General features: G+C 47.4%; 2 protein-coding genes across 4 annotated transcripts in view; one reads left to right on the top strand and one right to left on the bottom strand.

The window, feature by feature from the left end:
* Nucleotides 1–6334: 6334 nt before the first annotated feature.
* Slc5a6 (solute carrier family 5 member 6) lies at nt 6335–16971 on the bottom strand. 2 transcript variants are annotated; one of them, XM_048804660.1, is made up of 16 exons: nt 14933–16971; nt 13621–14161; nt 13234–13236; nt 12847–12898; nt 12381–12448; nt 11810–11964; nt 11248–11388; nt 10932–11061; nt 10173–10261; nt 9544–9656; nt 9140–9207; nt 8651–8737; nt 8334–8512; nt 8027–8130; nt 7695–7810; nt 6335–7298 (listed from the first exon to the last, which is right to left on the bottom strand). In XM_048804660.1, the coding sequence occupies exons 2-16, from the start codon at nt 14011–14013 to the stop codon at nt 7152–7154; spliced, it is 1845 nt and encodes a 614-aa protein (XP_048660617.1). In that variant the 5' UTR covers nt 14014–14161; nt 14933–16971; the 3' UTR covers nt 6335–7151. The 2 variants fall into 2 exon arrangements, with proteins under 2 accessions (XP_048660617.1, XP_048660616.1); XM_048804659.1 differs by having other exon boundaries at nt 13234–13299; nt 14933–16968.
* Nucleotides 16972–17488: 517 nt separating this feature from the next.
* Nucleotides 17489–20301, top strand: part of Atraid (all-trans retinoic acid induced differentiation factor) — a 5201-nt gene continuing 2388 nt past the window's right edge. The window contains exons 1-2 of one of the 2 annotated variants that reach the window (XM_048804658.1): nt 17489–17626; nt 18676–18797. In XM_048804658.1, coding sequence (XP_048660615.1) covers nt 17504–17626; nt 18676–18797 — 245 coding nt within the window. In that variant the 5' untranslated portion in view covers nt 17489–17503. Of the gene's footprint in view, nt 17627–17726; nt 17957–18675; nt 18798–20301 lie in introns of those variants that run through there. The other variant, XM_015479867.2, reaches the window with a different exon arrangement.

Below are 20301 nucleotides of genomic sequence, written 5' to 3'. Positions count from 1 at the left end.
CAGCATTTTTCAAACATTGGGTTGCAACAATTAGTAGATGATGCATGAAATCAATTTTATTGTATATTTCCTACCAAGAAGAACTTTATCCCATGTAATAGCAATAGAACTGGGAAAATCACAAAATTAATATCACTTCCATCTCATCCTCCGCTCCCATTTAAATTTCACCTATTGTCCTAATGATGTCCTTTATAGCAGAAGAATGAACTTCGGAATCATATTGCATTTGTCATATCATTTGAGTCTCCAGCCTAAAATATTTCAATCTGTCATTGACTTTGACTTTCATGACCTTCATACTTTCCACGATTACAAGCCAGTTATCTTACAGAATGTCTTTCAGTTCAGTTTTTTATCTGATGTTTTCTCATGATCAGATTGGGGTTATACACCTTTGATGGGAATACCTCAGGATAGTACATTCTTCCCATTGCATCTTATCAGATGGCACATGACTGTCATTTGCCCCACAATTAATAATGCTCATTTTGATTACTTAATTAAGATGATATCTGCCAGGCTTTTTCACTACAAAAATGTTTCTTTTCCCCTTGTAACCAATAAGTATTTTGTACAGAGGAAGGTATTTAAAATTATGTAAAGATATTATTCTTCCTCTAACTTCTGATTTATTCACTTCCTTGTGTCAATATTAACTCATGATTTCTGTTTGGTAGTCAATGGGCTATAATCCAATACTATAATTGTGATGCTCACGTTGTCCCAGATTTAGCCAGCTGGCTTCTATGTCTTTTTGAGATGATTTTATCAACCCTTGAGAAGTACTTTGCTTTCTTGCACAAGGTGTTCCTGGAACATCTTGTGCTTTGGCCCCCACCCTAAAATCATCTATTTCTCTCAGAAGCCCTGGATTTTTTTTTAGAGGACAATGACATTTAGAAGCCAAAATCTAGGCACAAAATACTTATTATTATTGAAGTGCTACTGCTCCCAGGCTCTCTGGGCAGAGCTAATTCTGTCTCTATTTATTTCCTAGAGATATGTTGAAAATCATGAATGTATGCTAGTATCTCCTATTCCAATTCATAACACAGAATTCATCCTTCCTTTTCATACATATAACACCCATCTCTGATATCCTGTGTTATCCTTAATATATTTATTTGACACACTGCTCTGAAGCCAAAGCCCCATCAGAGTCTCTTGCACAGAAACCTAACTCTTGCCCCAACCTGGCCCCTGTGTGGATTACCTCATCACCCATCCTATGCTGATACCCACCTCCAGGAAATCTCCAGGATGGATGACCTCCTCACCCTACTTGGGCTCCCACCTATCCACAGCGCTTCTTCTCATACAGACCTCCTTCTCATTGCCCTCAGGCTCCAGCAACCCAGGTTGGGCTACTCACATGTATAGATGCCCTCTTCATTCTGTTTAGGTTCTGATTCTTCATGTCACACACACACACACACACACACACACACACACACGCTTGTTCAGGCTATGAAAACCTGGCTCCCTCCTTGCTACACCCTAGTTGACACCCCACATCAGATCTCTTCCCTGTGGAGATGCCCTTCACATTCCCACTGAGCTCATGCTCATCCACTCGGGCTCCCAACCCACATGGCCTCTCCTCATCCCCACCCTGTGGCCTCCAGGCTAATCAGCCCCTTCAGGTGGATGCTCTTCTCCCTTGCTCAGACTGTGACTTCCCAACCTGGGCCAATCCCATGTGTGCACTCCCTCCTCACTCAAGTTCTGATATCCCACACCAAACAGTCCCCACCATGAAAGCTTACCTTCCTCTACTCATATAATGGACTGGATTATTCAGGAAGGTGAGGCGCTCAGAAAATACTAACTACACCCTATGGGTATTTTTTTTCATGAAATTCTAGTTTTAGTAAGGTACACAGTATGTGTTGAAAGGAAAGTGACCATGACACTTGGAGCGACCAAGAGATCTTTATTGTTGGTAGTGTCATTAACAGAGAAGGAAGAAAAAAGAGAGAGAGAGAAAGAAATTGAGTGAAAGAGCAGGGAAAAAGAGAAGGAGAGAGCAAAGCAAGAGAGAGATTGGGGGAGAGTAAAGCACAAGAGAGAGAGAAAGCAAGAGAAGAAAGAGAGAGGGAGAGGGGGTGAGAGAGAGTAAAAGAGAGGGAGAGACAGCAAAGTGAGAGAGGAAGAAAGAGAGATAAAGAGAGAAGGAGGGTGAGAGAGAAGGGGCGGGTGACAGAGAAGAAAGAGTGAAGAGGAAGGGAGAGTTTTTAATAGCCAAAATCTAATGGGGTCTTTGAGTCTGTAAGCTGCCTTCTTGGCTACAATGATTGGATCATAGAGTAATTGCTAAGGGTGCCATCTTCTGCCATCAGGAAGACCAGGCAGGGGCCAGATGTGGGTTTCCCTTGCACCAGACAGGTGGAGTCGAGTGTTCAGCCTTGAGTGGGGTTGAGTGTTCAGATTTGAGGCAAACAAGGAGCCAGACACATAAGAAACCAGACAGATGAGGGTTGAGTGTTCAGCCCACCCTGCAGCTAACATGTGTTAGCCCTGAGGTTCCTCCCACTAGACCCCAACTCTTAAAGTTGCCACCACCTTCCAAGAGCACCATACTGAGTATCAAGCTTTAAACACATGGGATTTTGGAGGACATTCTAGATTCAAACTATAGCAATGCATGTATTGGATGATGATGTAAAATATATTTCTTCCCATGGGCCTCAATCCAAAAAGTTTAAAAGCTGTGGCCCTAGAAAAATTCTAGAATGATGGTGCTACTGGCCTCCCCAATTAATGTCTCATTGTACTCCAGATTGCTGTCTCCAGAGAGACCCCATTGTTTGTGTAAACACCCTGACCAAAAGGATGCTGCTTTCACAGCAATAGTACAACTTGTTGGGCCACTGAAAGTCAAAAACCCAAATTCTAGCTGTCTCAACCACTTTACCAATCAAGCCATTCAGTTACTTTATACATTAAAATACAAAAAAAAAAAAAGTGAATTTAAAAATCAGTAAAAATGCAGATGATGAGTTGAGGGTATAGTTCAATGGAAGAGTGTTTATTTACCTAACATGCATAAGGTTCTGGTGTTATGGTTTGGATGTGAGGTGTCCCCCAAAAGCTCACGTGTGAGACAATGCAAGAAGGTTCAGAGGAGAAATGACCAGATTGTGGGAGTTCTAACCCAACCAGTGAATTAATCCCTGATGGGATTAACTGAGTGGCAACTAGAGGCAGGAAGGAGTGGCTGGAGGAGGTGGTTAATTGGGGGCATGGCTACAGGGCATATTTTGTATCTGGAGCCAGAGTCTCTCTCTCTCTCTGCTTCTTGATCACCATGATGTGAGCTGCTTCCCTCTGGCACACCTCTACCATAATGTTCTGCCTCACCACAAGCTCTGAGGGATGCAGCTGGTCTTCTCTGGACCGAGACCTCTGAAACCATGAGCCCTCAAATAAACTTTTCCTCCCCTCTAATTGTGCTGGTCAGATCCTTTAGCAACAGCAGCAAAAAAGCTGACTAAAACAGCTGGGTTCAGTCTTCTACACCATACACATACACACACACACACACACACACACACACACACACAAATGCAGATGAGATTTGCTTTTCTCTCAAAGCATAAAATCAGGTAGTATATGAAAGTACATTGAAAAATACAATAATTACTATAATAACCAATATTTAAGGATTGCATATATACCTCTGTATAAAAGTGCATGCAATTTTTTTTTCCTTCAATACAGTACTGGGGATTATCCCCAAGGCTTTGCATATGATAAGCAAAACACTACCGCTGAGCTATACCCCAAAGCCCTAATATATTTTTAAATGGAAACAATTTTTAAATATTTTTTTTAGTTGGACACAATACCTTTATTTATTTATTTTTATGTAATGCTGAGGATCGAACCCAGCACCTTGCACATGCTAGAAACAGGTTTTCACTACATTGTCCAGGCTGGTCTCAAACTTATATCCTCCTGCCTCAGCCTCCTGAGTGGCTGGAATTACAGGCCTGTACCACCATACTTGGCTAAACCAGCGTTTGATCCCAGATCTATTACACTCCATCCTCAAAAGCATTAAATGGCACTTGTAAAATGCTATGTGAAGAAAAGAAATTTATGGCATTAGAAGGAAAGGAGCATATTTGTTCTCTGAACTTTGAATTATTTGTATGGAGAACTGTACCTGTTGCCATTCCCCGCCCCCCATAATAGTTCTTGAAAATTTGTGGGACTATTTCCTCTTCTGTGCAAATATAACTAAACGCAAGACTTTGAGGCTAAATGGGGCAACTCTGAAATGCCAATAGTGGCATCTGGTTCAGGGTCCTGGAGTGACATAGCAGTATCCTTAGCTATAAAATGGCCACTATTTTAAGGCCCTTTGTAGTATATATTGAAGAATGAACAAAGGAGCACCAGTTAGGTCTAGATCTCTGGCAGATTGGTGGGAAGGGATAGTAAGCCAGGGAGCAGTGCCCTCAAGCCCCCAGTGGGAGGGGCTACCGGAGAGGAGGGCAGACCTAGGGGTCTCTGTCCATCTGGTGTTCTCTAGGACTCCCTGCTGGGAGGATGGACAATCCTTAGAACATTTGGGTTTGGAGGGAGGGGGCAGAAGTGCTTGGGGTTTGAGATTAGGCAAGAGAGGGCTCAGGGTTCTGAGTTCAAGAGACTGATTATGGGTATTTCTTCCCAGCCCCATTTCCTGAAAGAATGGTCAATGTGAATTTTTCTTTATACTAAGCCCTGGGCTTGGGGTTAGGGATATGTGCCCTGCTCTTGACTGTTCCATAACTCCTGGATTGGCCAAGAAATGAGATTCAGAGGCCAGGCCTCAAGAATACAGATGGGGCTGGGGATGTGGCTCAAGTGGTAGGGCACTCACCTGGCATGTGTGCAGCCCAGGTTCAATCCTCAGCACCACATACAAACAAAGATGTTGTGTCCACCAAAAACTAAAAAATAAATATTAAAAAAATTCTCTCTCTTAAAAAAAAAAAAAGAATCCACAGATGATCTTATCTCACTAGTTCTTGGTATACACAATTGTTGCTCTCTCCTATGGCTTGAGCCAGAAATCTCCCATTTCTGCTTTGCCTAGACATTTTCACATAGCTTGTTCTCAGCATAAGACCTTGCTCCAGAGGCAGCTCAGCCAGGGTACTTGAACCAGGAAACAAGGCTTGAATTGGAAAACCCTGGTTTGATAAATTATATGCAAATATTTTATCATTTTATATAGGGGACTTGCACAGTCGAGGACTTTGGTATCTGAGGGGGTTCTTGGAACCAGTTCTCATGGATACTGACAACTTACATACCTAGTCACCTGGCCTCTGAGTAGACTCTTTCTACCCTAATTTGGCAAATCAAACTCTAGGGATCTTATTCTCTCCATTACCCCTGAAGCCCCATCCAGGCATGTCTGAAATAGTGTTAATGGACATATCTTGGACCTGACCATCACAGCCATTTCTCAGGTCTGGAATAGCTCAAGACTATATATCCACAGTCCATATTGAATAGGAATTTATATATTTTTGCAGTGCTGGGGATTAAACCCACACATGCTAGACAGCTCTATCACTGAGCTACATCCCATACTGAATAGGAATTTTTATTCTCAATTCCAGTGTGTCATGGATTGGGGAAATAATGAGCAGAAGGTTTTAGGTTCATTGGTGCTCTAATTGGATCTGGGCAGAGTAGCCGTGGCTGGGGTCTGGGTTTGAGCATGATGAGCCTGTTCTCCCACAGGGCTGGCCAGAGCAGCAGTGGAAAGAGAACTAAAGTGGAAAGAGAAAGTTGGGATATAACCAGCACTGTGGCATATGCCTGTAGTCCCAGTTGCTCAGGAGGCAGAAGCAAGATCAGGTGTGCCCAGGAGTATGGAGCCAACCTTGGCAACACAGCAAGACTCTGTCTCTTAAAAAATAAGGCTGGGGTGGAGACAGGAAGACAGAATGTCCAGCACAGGATATGAGACTAGCTGGGTCATGTCTGGGAGCCATAAGGTGGCCTCAGTAGGAGCTGAATCCTCAGATCTGCCTAGGACATCTCTGCTGAGGTAATCTGGAGAGCTTCTCAGCAACAGAGATTGTTTGGCAAAGGACAAAAAGGGCAACAGGTGACAGCCTAAGCCACAAGAAGTAAAGCCTTAAGGAGTAAGTACATCTTCCACCCTGAGGAGCGCAATGCTGCCCCAACAGATGTGGAACTGCAGAAACTCCAGGAAGTTTCAGTGGAAGGCCCCTCTGTCCCTTCCACTGACAAACACATCTATGCACAGGAGGGGCTCTTCTTCTCCAGGGACTGGGTGGATAGTTCAAGACAGAACAGAAGCCAAGACTCTAGATCCAACAGCAATTTTTATTCCCTAGGAACAAAGATACATGAGAAAGAAACTCCAAAAGAAAATAGGAGTATCAATGACAGAATGATACCAGGGTGCCTGGCTCAGGAGACAAGGATAGCATATTCCACAGAGGACCTGGTTACGGCCCTGGTTCCTTGGATCCATATTTGCCCATCCCCAAAAGCCCATTTCAGTGTTTTAGGATGGGGTCAGTGATGTGGAAAATCTGCCTACTGTACACAAAGCAGATGAACACACCTGCCTATTCAGAGAGGCTCAGGGACATCAAAACCTCTCAAGAACAAATTAGGCACACAAGAATGAGGAGCCTGGGAGTCACAGACAACCAGAAAGGGATCACAGGGCCCACCAAGGCTGACAGAATCGGTGTCAACATGGAATAATAAGGGAACAGTTGTCCTTTAAGGAGCTTTGAGCTATGTGGAGCTGGTGGAGCTGGTCAATCTTGTCAAATCGGGCCCCAGGACAATTTTCCCCAGAAGTATGGTCTCTAACTTCTCCAAAGGACACTGGCTATGCTGAATCAGAAGCCATATCCCTTTCCCAGAGGATTTGCTCCTATGCTCATTATTGCACTATCCTTCCCCTTGCAGCCTGGTCCTCTAGAGAACAGACTGGCAAAGGATGAGGAGAAACTCTGCTCTCCCCTCACCCGCCTGGAATGGGACAATTTCCATGGCAGGTGAGAACCTTTAAGAACAAAATCCTTTGGTGTAGACAAAGTCACCCAGTCCCATCCCTGCACTATAGTGTCCTCCGACTGCTGGCTGGCAGTGGGGATCTGTCCCCATCATAGAGAGGTCTCTTGGAGAACAAAAGTGGGGCTGCTGCCCTGGTGGGCTGAGCCATCCTGAGCCATCTCCTCCTTGTCTCTGCTGTCCCACAGCACCCCATTCATCTTCTTCTCCGGAAACAGGTCACAGTCCGTGGGGACATCCTGGGAACATGCAGAGCAAGGCAGTGGAACTGGTAAGGTGGGCAAGGGTGATGAGGGACACATGTAGGAAAGCGAGAGACCCTGCTTGGGTCCCCGCTAGAAGGGAGCCCAGCCAGGCCAGTGGGGGAGCAGGGGAGGAGAGGGAGGAGCACAGTACAGAGCAGGAGTGGGACAGGGCAGCAGAAAGGCCAGGCTGAGCTAAGCTGATCCTTCTGCTCCCCGAGCCAGCTCGGCCTTGTGGAAGGGCAGCTGCTAGGGACAGTCCCTGTTTAGGCACATGATTAGAAAAAGGAGTGCTGGAGACAGGAGACAGAAAAGGGGATAGGAGGGGACTTGGAAGGCAAGTGGCATCTGTGTGCAAGAGAAGGAAGTAGGTCATGTGACAGTGGGTCCCACCTGGCTGTGGCTTCTGCAGCAAAGCCGCTTCTGACAGGACAAGGGCAGGAGGGAGAGAAGTCTTGGCAGCACAGGGTAAATGGTCCCAGGGTTCAGGGGCCGGCCCCGCATTCCCCCTGAAGGCAAAGGAACTTCTGAGTGACTTCTGGGGAACCCTCCAGGGCAGCAAGTCCTTGGCTGTCCCTTCAGCAGAAGTCTCAGCCCCCTCCCACCTCTGGGACCTCTGCTGGGAAGCCTGGCTGTTACCTACAGCCAAGGGCTCTGAGGGGCAGAGTCCTCAGGAGCCCCCTTGCCCCTCCTCATTTTTCTGCACAGCAATACCAGATCCTTACCAGTGAGCAGACTGACAGTCAGGCCCACCACAATAACTGTGGTAGAGTTGTGAGCACTGTACCATAAATAAGACAGAGAATAGAATCGTTGCAGCCCTGTGGGCCTGGAGAGAAGAGAGGGGGGAAGACAATTAGCAATGGTTGAAAGGGCATTCTTAGACACCTCATTCTATCCACCTGCAACAACACTTCCCAAGCCAACACTTCCCAAAGTCCTCTGGTGGCCAATCCCTTAGCAAGGCCTGTTTTAAGATCCTTAAAACTGAGTTTCTGCCCTCAAGGAGAAGGACAGCAAGCCCAGCCTCACTTAGAGAGGGTGGTCGGGGTCATCAGGGTGGTCACAGTAGTGGTAGTCAGATTGATGGGCAGGCTGAAGATGGACCCATTAAGTGAAGGTGCAATGCTAGAGCTCATGCTGGTCACTATGCTCCCAACGCCGATCCAGAAGGCCATGATGAGTCCCGCCAACAGGCCCACAATGGCACCCTGCCCAAAGACACAGCACACTTTCTTGTCACAAGGCCAAACCTTCACAGTCTCCAGCCCCCCATCCTGAAAGCCCTGCCAACCAAGTCCACAGGCCCATCCCATGCACATGACTGTGGACCCAGATACATCACTCACAGGAGGGTTGGCACAAGGAAAGAACATCCCAAGGCAGAAGAGTCCAAGCAGTGGCCCCCCGACCATGCCAAAGATGCTGATTGCTGCCTGGGGAGGACAGAGTTGAGGAAAAATGAGAAAAGAACACACCACCCACAATCAAAGACCCCAGGCTCACTGAGCAAGCACAACTACCAATCACTGCCTCATAGCCCCACTCATCAGCTGTCTATCTCCTCCCCCTGGAACAGAGGGCAGAAATGACTGCGGGCATGTGCTCTGGATTCCCACTTCAGGCTGAACTCTATGTCTCTCTGAACTGACAATATCCCAGAAGCAACCTGAGAGCTTTTTGCCACTTGAGAGTCTACAGTGGCAAAAAGCTAAAGGTGGTCATCAAAGGGGATTTCTGACACCTGCTCCTTAAGCCATACCCTGCTGAAAATTTCCTATTTCAATCAATCCCTTTTCTTCCTTACAAAGTATTTTCTTCTCTCCATAGTTCATTACCTGCAGCACAGATCCCAAATGGGAAGAAATGTAGGCCATTCCAAGACAAAGTATCCCATAGCCAAAGGCTGGGGAAAAGCACAAGGGAGAAAATAAGCAGATGTGAGCAAACACCATAAAAAGAGAGAAAAACAATACAACTACCCAACCAAGCCACCACTCCTGGAGCCCTGGAAAGAGGGCACATATTCCTCATGCCCCAGCTCCAGGTCCCTCTGCCCATTCTCAGTGCTATGTGACTCAGAAACCTCCCCAGGAAACGCTCTGAGATATATAAAACCATGGGGTGAAGGCTGTGGGCTTCACCAGGCAACTGGTGTGCCCAGAATAAAATAGGTGCTGACAGTAGTCAGGGTGTATCTCAGAAAGAACAAAACTGACAATATGGGGAAGTGTAACCCCACCAAGGCTTCTGGAAAGCACGATGGCCCGGGCCTCGCAGAACTCAGGGAACCAAGGTTGAATCAGGTCTTCCATCGTAACAGTTGCCAATGAATTAAAAGCAGAGGATATGGTGCTAGAAAAAAAGAGAATGAGGAACAGCACTGTGCCCAGGAGCCAAGATAGGCAGAACTAACAAGGGACTCTACAGAGAGAACAGGGCCCAAAAGGTGACAGAGATGACATATGCAACCTAGAACCATCCTCACAGTTGGAACTCGGGATACTTCAGAGGAGGTCTGGAAGGCAAGGACACTGTCCCTTGTTGATTTTTCTTTTTTTTTTTTGCAGCACTGGGGACTGAACCTAGGACCACCCATGTGGTAGGCCAAGTGCTCTACTACTGAGCCCCAGACACTGTCCTTTTCGGATGTAGGTAAAGCTTTTGTTGAAGTCAATCGATTCCTGACATTATAAAAAGAACTCTTAATCACAACAGAGCATCATCTGCAGAGGCTGTGGTCTTATACAGTTGGACTATATCTTGTCATCCACAATGGATGGCACAGTGAGAAACTCAATGGGATCCCTCCTCCACCTGTCCCCTTGGAGTAGGAGCACCACACCTGGGGCAAGTGGTCAAAGGGGATACCTGAGGGAGCCACTGAAGAGGCAGGCAACAAAGAGCCCAGGCAGGCCTGGCAGACCTTTCAGGATGTCTATCACAAAGTAGAGGACGAACTGCAAGCAGAGCAGAGTACATGGACCTCCTCAGAAAGGTGCCTTCCCCAGGTAGGCTGTGCACAGAAACCCCTCTGCACATGCCCCAGCAAGTCCCCAGAGCCTGGTGCATCAGGATAGGGAGTCAGATACACAGGCATCTGCTACTATAAGTGACCTCCCCCAAGTCAACAGAAAAGGGGCCCTGAAGAGACAGTGACACATGGCAGCACAAGTCCCAGTTCTGCCTCTGACTAGCAGTATGATGTCAGCACACTGCCTACCTCACCAAGGCGATTTCTCCTCTATAAAATGACACTTCTGGAAGGATTATATAAGACCAGGCATATGACAACTCCTGGCAGGGCATGTCATGCATAGTGAGGGACAGGTTAAAAGTAACCTTCTCCCCACGCCCCCATCCTGGCAGGATGAGCACTAATTAGGTGATGACTAGGGCTGGCATCTGACTCTCTAGACTACTGGAACCTCAGAGTTAGAGAGGACTTTTCCTCCATCTCCCATCCAGGCCATGGGGCTTTTCTGTAGCTACTCAAACTATCTGCTTGGGAGGCACTGGGTTCGATCCTCAGCACCACATAAAACCATAAATAAATAAAACAAACTATCTGCTTGGATGCCAGGTCTGGCCTCTCATGGGCACAGGAGGGAGCTGGAGAGGCCCTCTCACTTGGTCAGGAGCTGCCTGAGACTGCTGGGTACTCATGGGATTCTCCTGGTAATAGGCGAACATGACCAAGCCGATGAGACAGCTCATGCAGAGGACCAGCTGCTGGCAGGGGAACACCGCATAGCAGGAGCTGCAAAAAGTCAGTGCCAAGGGGTAAGTCTGGGTTAATGGGCACCATCAGGCACACCCTCCTGAGCCTTCAGAAAGGAGGTCTACTTCCTGGCTCCAATGGATGCATGTGCACCCTGCCATCCTGCCCCACCCCATGCATCTCCAGGGAACCCCCTACTCTACTGCTTCCTGACCCCGCACTCACAGCACAGCAGCCTTCTCTGTACGGGAACTGAGGTAGCGCTGCACCTGAGCCTGGTTCACACCATATAAAGAGAGCATCATAAAGACTCCCCCAAAGGCCAAGGACCAGAAGGTATGCCGCACAAAGGGGTCAGGATCCAGCCTGCAACAGATGCCACCCAGCCACCATGTCAGAGCCCCAGACACCAACTTGGCTTTCCTGTCCCTGGAAAGAGAGGTAAGTGGACAGCAGAGCAAAGTGCCATTGCTATGCTAAGAGAATGACTTAAGACAAGGACCTGGATAGACTCAAGAGATAGCACAGCAAGCTGGAGGGAGAGTTCCCTCTTTTCAACCCCAGCCTCATCCCAGGTAGTCATCCTGGTACCATCCTGATCCTCCACAAACACCAGCAGGGCACCTGTGATCACTGTTCCTCTCTGTAGTGCCAGCTTCCTGCCCATGCAGTGTTGCACCTGAGCTTCCCAGCATGCCCTTTGCTTATGATGCCCAGATACTAGGTTTTAGGATGGGCTTAGATCCCAGATACTGCAGACTGCAGTCAGGTCAAAGTGTGTACTTACTCAATCCCAGAGATGCGGCCGTGCTGGGAAGCCACATCCCACACATGCCCCAAGCCTCCTACTTTGTTCGATCCCACAATGATGACTGCCAGCTGCCCTAAGAACATGACCAGTGTCTGGAACACATCTGTCCAGATGACAGCCTTCAGTCCACCCTGCAGAGAAAAGACAGCACACCTGCCAAAGATATCTTCCACATCATCCACAGGGAGGACACAACCAGCGGGGAGGCTACACAACTTTCCGGCAGTAATCACTGGGACTCTACTGGCATCATTCCCATCCTCACTCCTACCTCCCATCCTAAATCTCATCTTCCCTCACCCCAACCTATCCGTAGATTTCACCCCATCTCCTCACCTATATTCTTATCTCATTCCTTCTTCTTCTTCTTCTTCTTTTTTTTTCAGTTGTAGATGAACACAAGACATTTATTTATTTATTTATTTATTTTTATGTGGTGCTAAGGATCGAACCCAGTGCCTCACACTTGGGACGCAAGCACTCTGCGACTGAGCTACAATCCCAGCCCCTCATCCCTTCTTTATCTCTCAGGCCTTACTGCACTTACCAATGCAGTATAGATGTTGCAGACAATGCCCAGGGTCAGCACAGACAGCCACAGATCAAAGCCAGTCACTGTAAGCAGATAAAAGTCACACTCATATCTCTGGAAGAGGATTTCCCAAGACAGAAGCCAGAAAAGCCCTGGTGAATGCAGCTATGCTAAGTCATAGAGATGAAGCAATTAGTCATTAAAGACAAAATAAACCATTCTCAATGGGGAAAAATGTTTGCAAAGCTCCACCAAAAGGTGTTGATTAACCAATTCAGGAGAGGCATAGTAATGTTTGATCAGCTTTCAAGTAAGGTGAACCAATCCTGCTTCTACCTGATAGAAGCCAACCCAAGGGCCCATGCAATGATTTAACTCCCTGTCCAAAGTTAGGTTCTTATGGCACATTGCCCTTCTTTGACCCTCCCAAAGGTGTTTTCCCAGACTTCCACTGCTGGAAGCCAGGGGCCTGACTCCTCACCTGCATTGAGGGCCAAAGATGGAGCATAGAGCACGACCCCCATGTAGATCACCTGTTGGATATGCGAAATGATGCGATGGGGAGAGGAGATGCAGGTGGGATGAGAGAAGGATGGACCTCAGCTCCAATTTCCCCAAGATTTCCCCTTTCCTAGTTTACTTCCCTCTCCCTTCTCCTCCCAAAGTCTGGCTTACTATCACCCCAGTGCCTATGGTGGCATTGGACAGAATGGGCAGCAGGAGGCCGCTGATGGCTTCTATGACATTGACCCCTCACAGGAATTTCAATCCTGCCAGTCTGAGAGCAGGGAAAACTCCATCTCCCTCAACATGCCTAAATTCAGCTCTCTACATGCCCCGGGCTCAATTTCTATCACATTCCACTTACCATCTGAAAAATGAAGGTCACAGTTCCACAAACCCGCACTGCTTTATTGAATCGGAGCTCCAAGTACTGGGTAGGAATACACAGAAAGAAAAGGTATGGCATTCCTCCCAAGTCTGCCCTCCACAACACATACCCCTTCCCTCAAAGACCCAGGAGGAAACATCTAACGCATGTCCACTCTAAGCCTTCCTCAGCAAGGCACTCCCCGGACTCCCAGCCCCACCTGGACTCCATGTCCAGGAAGAACTGAGAAATTCAGGGGAATTCTCTGTCATCTTCCTTGGATGGCGGTGATCTAGGGCCCTAGATCACCTCATGTATGTCCTGTCCTCTTCTCCATTCATATCTCTGGAGGTCCCCATGCCTCCCCCGACCTTCCCTGCTCACCTCATAGGCACTGGTGAGATTCAAACGGTAGAAGATAGGGATGAAGATGTGAGCAGGTATCAGCAGCCCTAGGAAGTAGGAGCAACCCAGGAACCAATACTGGGTCCCAAATCGGTAGATCTCAGATGGAACTCCCAGGATGGCAACAGCTGACTGGAAGGTGGCTAGCAGGGACAGCGCCACAGGAAAGCAGCCCATTTTGCGATCTGCCATCAGCAGATGGCCAACAGTATGGTGGCCCCAGCCACGAAAAGCATGGTAGAGACCAATGGCCAGGGAGAGAAGCAACAGCAGAACAAATACCACATAGTCCACAAAGGAGAAGGTAGATGTGGCCACGCTTGTGTCCGAGGTTGAGAGGAGGGGGGCTGCGGTGCTCATCGTTGCACTCATCCTCGCAGTGTCTGTGGTCTGTAGCCAGGTGCTGCTCTTGGGTTCTGGGCTGCCACTCAGCTGGGCAGGGCAGGCAACTTACAAGCTGGCTCCCAGCCACGGTTATCACAGTCCTCCTCTTCCACCCAGTGACATGGTCCAGGGTGAGCTGCAAGGAGTCAACTTCTAGTCAAGCCTATTTTGTTCCATACCTGTTAGACTTGCACCAGACAGTGTGGCGATAACTACCTGTGAAGGCCTGGGATGGGCTGGATAGGGGAAATTGGAAAGGGAGGAAGCAGCAGAGTAAGAGAGCCAGGAGACAATAATTTGGCTAGGACCTTTGGGTGTGCAAAGCTATGAAATTCAATAATATTCTTGGGCTTCCACCTAAGTAGCAAAAAGAAAAATCAACTCTAGCTCCAGTTTCTTTTCAGAATTAATATAAACTTTGCCTTGTAGGCAAAGACCCAGTCACTATAATGTATTAAGCTAGTAGAGCCCAGCCTGGCGCCACAGCCTGCAGGGAAGAAGAAATGGAGAACAATGACAGCAGGGCTTCCCCTGTTCCCCTTGCCTCAGCCTCAGCCTTACCTCCCATGATTCCCAGAATCACCCTTCTAACAGCACCACTTCTCAACACTGCTCAACAGTGAGCTTGCCTCCATGGCAGCCTGAACTCCATTCTAATCACTCTGTGCCCTTTCCTTTCTCTCCAACACTACTCAATCAACCTGATACCCAATTTCTCAGACCCTCCACCTGCCCTACCAAGGTCAATAACAGATCTGGAAAGAATGATGGGATTCCAAAATGAGAGGCAAGGTGCCAGGGCACTGTGCTGGAACCAAGGATTGAAGATTATGATTCCAGAACCACTGTGGACAAAAGCTAACCAGCTGGGGAGAATGTTCACACACTGCTACAGGCAGACACCTACCTGGAGAAGTAATCCCTGTTCTGTGGCAGAGCTGGGCAGAGGTGGAGTGTCCGGCTCTATAAAGTGGCTAAGAAGAGACTAGGAATGAGGCGTGGGGAAAAGCTCAAAAGCTATTTGTTCTGGTCCATCCATGCAGGGAACCAATCACTGTGAACCAAATGGCCCTATCACCCCAACTCAGAAGTTCCAAAATGGAAAGCAGTGAGCTCATATTCAATAGCATTCCTAGATGGATTAGGCTTTCAACCTAAGTCACTCTTGGCACCCTGTGTGCTGGAGGGAGTTAGAAAGGAGGAACTGAGAGAAAATGGGAAAGTTGCTTTTCTAACTCCCACACAAAAAATAGTAATCCTCCAAGAACACACAGAGAAGCAAAGATAGAATTGCAGAATTTCAGCATTTAAAGATATCTTAGGTGATCACTATTATACCCTCTCATTTCACAGATAAGCAAAGGCCCAGATTATTCAAGTGAACTTTTCAGAAGCACAGCCAATTGTTGTCAGAAGCCAGATCAGAACCAAGATCTAATAATTCTCCATCCATTCTGCTCTCCATAAATATCATCTTGTCTTCAGAACCAATGCCCTAGGAGTACTTATTGGTACGGAGGAAAAAACAGCAGAGTGTCATGTATTTAGATAGCCTAACATGACGACAGTTAACATTTTCTAAACATCTGCTATATAGCCCAGAAGTGTGCTAAGTGCTTTGCTCTCATTAGTAACACTAAATAATGAAGTTATAATGGCTGATGCTTTCAAAATACCATTTCTCAGGTTAAGACAGGAATTTTTCACAAGGTAATTGAAACAAATAATTTGCTTAAGGTTATGCAGTATGATACAAAACAAGGGAGGAAAAAAAATAATGCTGTCTAAAGGAAGAGTATTGTCTGTAACTATGGCAGGTGAGTCACCAGAAAAGATCTGTCCTTACTACTCCAAGAAAGGGCAGGAGCTGAGTGTTAACTATAGTCAATCATTCAAGACACATAGTTTAGATTTCAACTAATCTAGAGATAGATTAATATAAACTGTGTCTTCTGGGCCTGCCCACTGGAGGGAAGATCAGGCCATCCTTTAGCTCTCCAGTATTCTTGGGCATATGCTACCTGGTTAGCAAGGAATAGACTGAACCTGAACTTGGAACCTCCTGGGACCATTGAAAAGAAGAAAGAGCTGGCAATTATTGGGTCACATGTTTACAGTCACGAATGCTAGTGTCTAGAACAAAGTTCTGAACAGGTCACTCTGGTTTAATCTAAAGATGGCCAGGTCTTTTTTATGTTGCAACATCTTGAGTTTTCTTGTTCCTCTTTGACAATTTTTACTGCTAATGATAGAGATGATGGGAACTACTAGAAAGAGATGTCTGCTATGTGCAACAAAGAACATGTAGAACTAAATGGTTAATGGCACTGATAGGCAGGTGGTTACAGAAAGGACTGGGACACCATACTGCTGAGGTAAACTGATAGGCTTCCTGATAAAATTCTATTTGCCTGAAGTACAGAGAACCCTCCTGGATGGCTAAAGAGAGCCAGGAAAGACAGGAAAAAAAAAAAAAAACCGGTAACAAAGCCTTCATCGAACACAGTATAATTCTAGGAACAGAGCAGTGGCTTTCTAAAAACCCTACACTGATAAAATCCAATGGACTTGCCAGAGAGTTGGAGTCAAAAGGAGGAACCAAGTTGTTTTACTAAAACTTCAACATACCAAGGTACAAACAGCTCCCTTTTAAAAAAGCCTTACTCACTTTGGTCGCACACTGCACTGGAATGCTTTGACTCCTACAAAATGTAAAGGACCCACTGTAGGATCAACTTCTCCAAAAAGATTCTCTCAAAATTTGTCTTGTGTCTAAAATTCCTCAAAGTCTGAAAAGCTTGGGGCTTCTTATCAAAATGCCAAGATCGGATTTTAACATCTTGGAAAATGTGCCTGCCATCCAAATGTAAAACGCAAATTCCGAAAATTCTCAGGTATAGGTACCTAGTAATAGATACCTGGGAGAACATGAAGGGAAGGCTCTGCTGGCTACTCGAGATGAGTTCTGGTTGGCTTCAATGAGCTTTTATTTTTATGTGGTGCTGAGGATTGAACCCAGTGCCTCATGTGTGCTANTGTGTTGCCCCAACCTCCTCGCTACGCTCTGGGACGCCGCGCGGTCTCAGGACTGAGGTGAAGGCGACTTGGCGCCCGGGGCGTTCCCAGGCTCGTGTCCTCCCACCCGTATTTGCCCTTCGCCCTCCGCTCCTCCATCACCCTTACCCTCTTTCTTTCCCGGTTTTCCCCTGCCCTCCACACGTGCCGAGCTCACCTCTTAACTGCTGGCACTTCAGACCTCCAGTCCCCACGCTTAGGGACAGTCCGCTCCGCCCCTACCAGTCCCTCCTCGTCCGCCCAGAAACTGTTCTGCCCAGCCTCTTCGCCCCCGCCCACTCCGGCCCGGCCCAGCCCACCTGCCGGGTCTCCACACGTGGATTGCTGGAGGGCTGGGCCCGCAGCGCCCAGGCCGGGTGACAGCGGGGCCCCGCCCCCTGCCCGCCCCAGCCGCTGTGCCGCCATGTTTACTGAGGGCGGATGGAGAGGCCCGAATCGCTACGGAGGCGCAACCTTGGCATCTGGACTAGCAGAACGCGGGCCGGAGGGAGTCTGCAGTCGGCTCAGGGGAGCTGAGCGGCTACAGGGGCGTATGCCAAAGGGGAAAATGAAAAGGCGGGTGGGTCTGTCCACCCCGAATGAGCACTGGAGCGCACCGAAACTAGCACGGACCTCGTAGTGATGTCCGCCCCTCGGCGACTGGACCTGTCCGACTAAGCCACGCCCCGAGGCGATTGCACTAGAAGGGGGTGGTGCTCCGGAGGCGGGGCCCCGCGCTGCTCTCGCGAGCTGTCAAGGAGGTCGGAGAGGGCGGAAAATGGCGCCTATCGTTCCTAGTAGTGGTGCAAGCCTGGTTTCCAGGGCTATGGCCCTGCTCCTCTCTCTGGGCGTGGAAAGGGCTCTGGCGCTACCCGAGGTACAGAAGCAAATTGAAGCCGGGCTGAAGTAGGGTTTGTTGACCCTCTGTGTGTCGCGCTTGCCCGCGGTTCTCCCCTCCCTCTGCCGGCTCAAGCTCGGATTTCCTCCTCGAGGCCTCCAGATCCTTGTCCCAGGAATACCCCAGACGGATCCTACTCCCGAGTACTCACAGTACTCACGTTGCCCAGGCCTCCGCGCCCTCGCCCTGCCCACATTCAAAGACCTATGAAATTCGACCTCCTCTCTCCTCAGCCTTTGAATAGTTTTAAATTCTTCGTGCGGATGAGTCCTATGACTCTTTTGCAAGCTGTCCAGTCACGAATGCCGTGCGTGGTGCGGTGATAGGACTATTCTTTCTGTAATGCTTGACGAGTTCTTTGTGTTCCTGCAGTCCTTTTACGCTCGGCTAAACTGGGTCTGCCAAGATGCGAAGTCTCTGGAGAGACCATAGTAAAAACCTTGTGTAGTAATCCTCGAAGTTAAAGATCTTTCCTCTGTGAAGACTGGTATTGAAAATCTGACTCACTCGTTCAGCGCCCAGCTTTAGGAGAAGAAATGGCATCTCCTAGTCCAGCCTGATAAAAAGATATGACATGAGCCATCTCCCCTGCATTAGAGGAATTCTGGAGAGGTGTACTGGCAGTGAATTCTTGATCCTTGTTTGTTCTCTTGGCTTTTCTTTCTACAACCCTAATAAGGTTTCTTTCTCTTCTGCAGATATGTACCCAGTGTCCGGGGAGTGTGCAAAATTTGTCAAACGTGGCCCTTTACTGTAAGCAGACTCCGGAGCTAATGCTGCAGGCCCGCTGCTGCCTGAATCAAAAGGGCACCATCTTGGGGTGAGGGAGTAGAAGACATCCTTGGACACCGGAAAAGAGTTTCAGACCTAAATCTACAATCCTTGCCAGATTGGGTTTTGGGATAAATATTGGTGCCTAACCGGAGGCATCTAAACCATGATCCTCAAACTTTTAAATTTGTTATAGCGTTTTTGGCTAGGTAAACAATCCTGTGCTTCCTGGATGAAACTGCTTAAAAGTCATAGTTTGGGCCTTTTTAAAAATAGGCTTTTATGCTGGGCTCAGTGGTGAATGTCTGTTATCCCAGCGGCTCAGGAGGCTGAGACAGGAGGATCGAGAGTTCATAGCCAGACTCAGCAAAAAGCAAGGCACTAAGCAACTAAGCGATACCCTGTCTCTAGCTAAAATATAAAAAGGCGGGGAGGGGGGGGATGCTGCTGATGTGACTCAATGGTTAAGTCCCTTTGGTACCAAAAAAGGGCTTTTATGGCACCATTTTGAAAAGAGCTTTGTTCTTTTGTTTATTATCAAGACTTGGGTTATTTACTGTGTGTCTGGAAGAGATTCTCCCCTTATTCTCCAAGACACTGCACTAATAAGGCTTTTCTTCCTTTTCTGATTAATTCATTTTTTCTTTACGACAAATTCCTCTTCCTGGCCCTTTTTTCAGGTTAACCCCTCAGATTCACTCCTTGGCCTGGCTGCCTTTCTCCCTTTATCTTTCTTTTTTTTTAGGGGAGGGTATGGGGGATTGAACTCAGGGGCACTCAACCACTAAGCCACATCTCTAGCCATATTTTTTATTTTATTTAGAGGCAGGATGTCACAGAGATGCTTAGGGCCATGGTAAATTGCTGAGGCTGGCTTTGAACTCTTGATCCTCCTGCCTCAGCCTCCCAATGTGTGGGGATTATAGATATGTGCCATCCTGCCCAAGAATCTGCCTATTCCTAATGGTTTCAACTATAACCATCATGCAAATCTCTCCCCAAATTAGGTATCTTTTAGTGACCTTTGACTTCTTCAAGCTCCAGGTACATGTGGGTATCTCTAACCTATTAAACATTTCTTCCTGGGTACACTCTAAACTTCAAATTGGAAAATGTCATGCCTTGCTCTCGTTCTCTTCTTTCCCTAATCTACCTAAATACTTCCTGTGTTAAACTTTCTGAAAGCCAATTTTTTTTCATTATCATTCTCTTGCCTTCATATTGTATGTGTAACTATTTCTTGCCCACAGGATACAGTTGAAATATGAACTACCATAACTAGTCCCAACCTGTTTGTCCATCATTTAAATTACTTGCCCACTCAAACCCTCCATAAGGTCTAGCTCCAGCCAGACTTGCCTCCTCCCCAAAGGCATTCCATTTTTGTTTGTTTCTTCATGCCTCTTTCCATAACTAAAATTGCATTCCTCCACCAAGTTAGGACATAGCAATACTTAAATTCCAACATCCTTTGTGAATGCTCCCTACTACCACATCCCAGAGTAATATCTTTTCCCTTGTAACACTTAGTGTTTATACCATTCGAATTTCTG

This window comes from Marmota marmota, unplaced genomic scaffold (genome assembly GCF_001458135.2).
Source record: "Marmota marmota marmota unplaced genomic scaffold, marMar, whole genome shotgun sequence".
NCBI classification, from domain to species: Eukaryota; Metazoa; Chordata; class Mammalia; order Rodentia; family Sciuridae; genus Marmota; species Marmota marmota.
This window is presented reverse-complemented; position numbering and strand designations above follow the sequence as displayed.

Excerpts from the sequence above, each read along its gene's own strand:
- Slc5a6 (XM_048804659.1), bottom strand. The coding sequence starts at position 14,013 with ATGAGTGCAACGATGAGCACCGCAGCCCCCCTCCTCTCAACCTCGGAC. Across the intron at positions 8,513-8,650 it reads TTCCTTGTGCCAACCCTCCT|GGTGCCATTGTGGGCCTGTT; the intron begins GTGAGTGATGTA and ends GTCTTTGGGCAG. Across the intron at positions 7,811-8,026 it reads GACTGTCAGTCTGCTCACTG|GGGGAATGCGGGGCCGGCCC; the intron begins GTAAGGATCTGG and ends CTTTGCCTTCAG.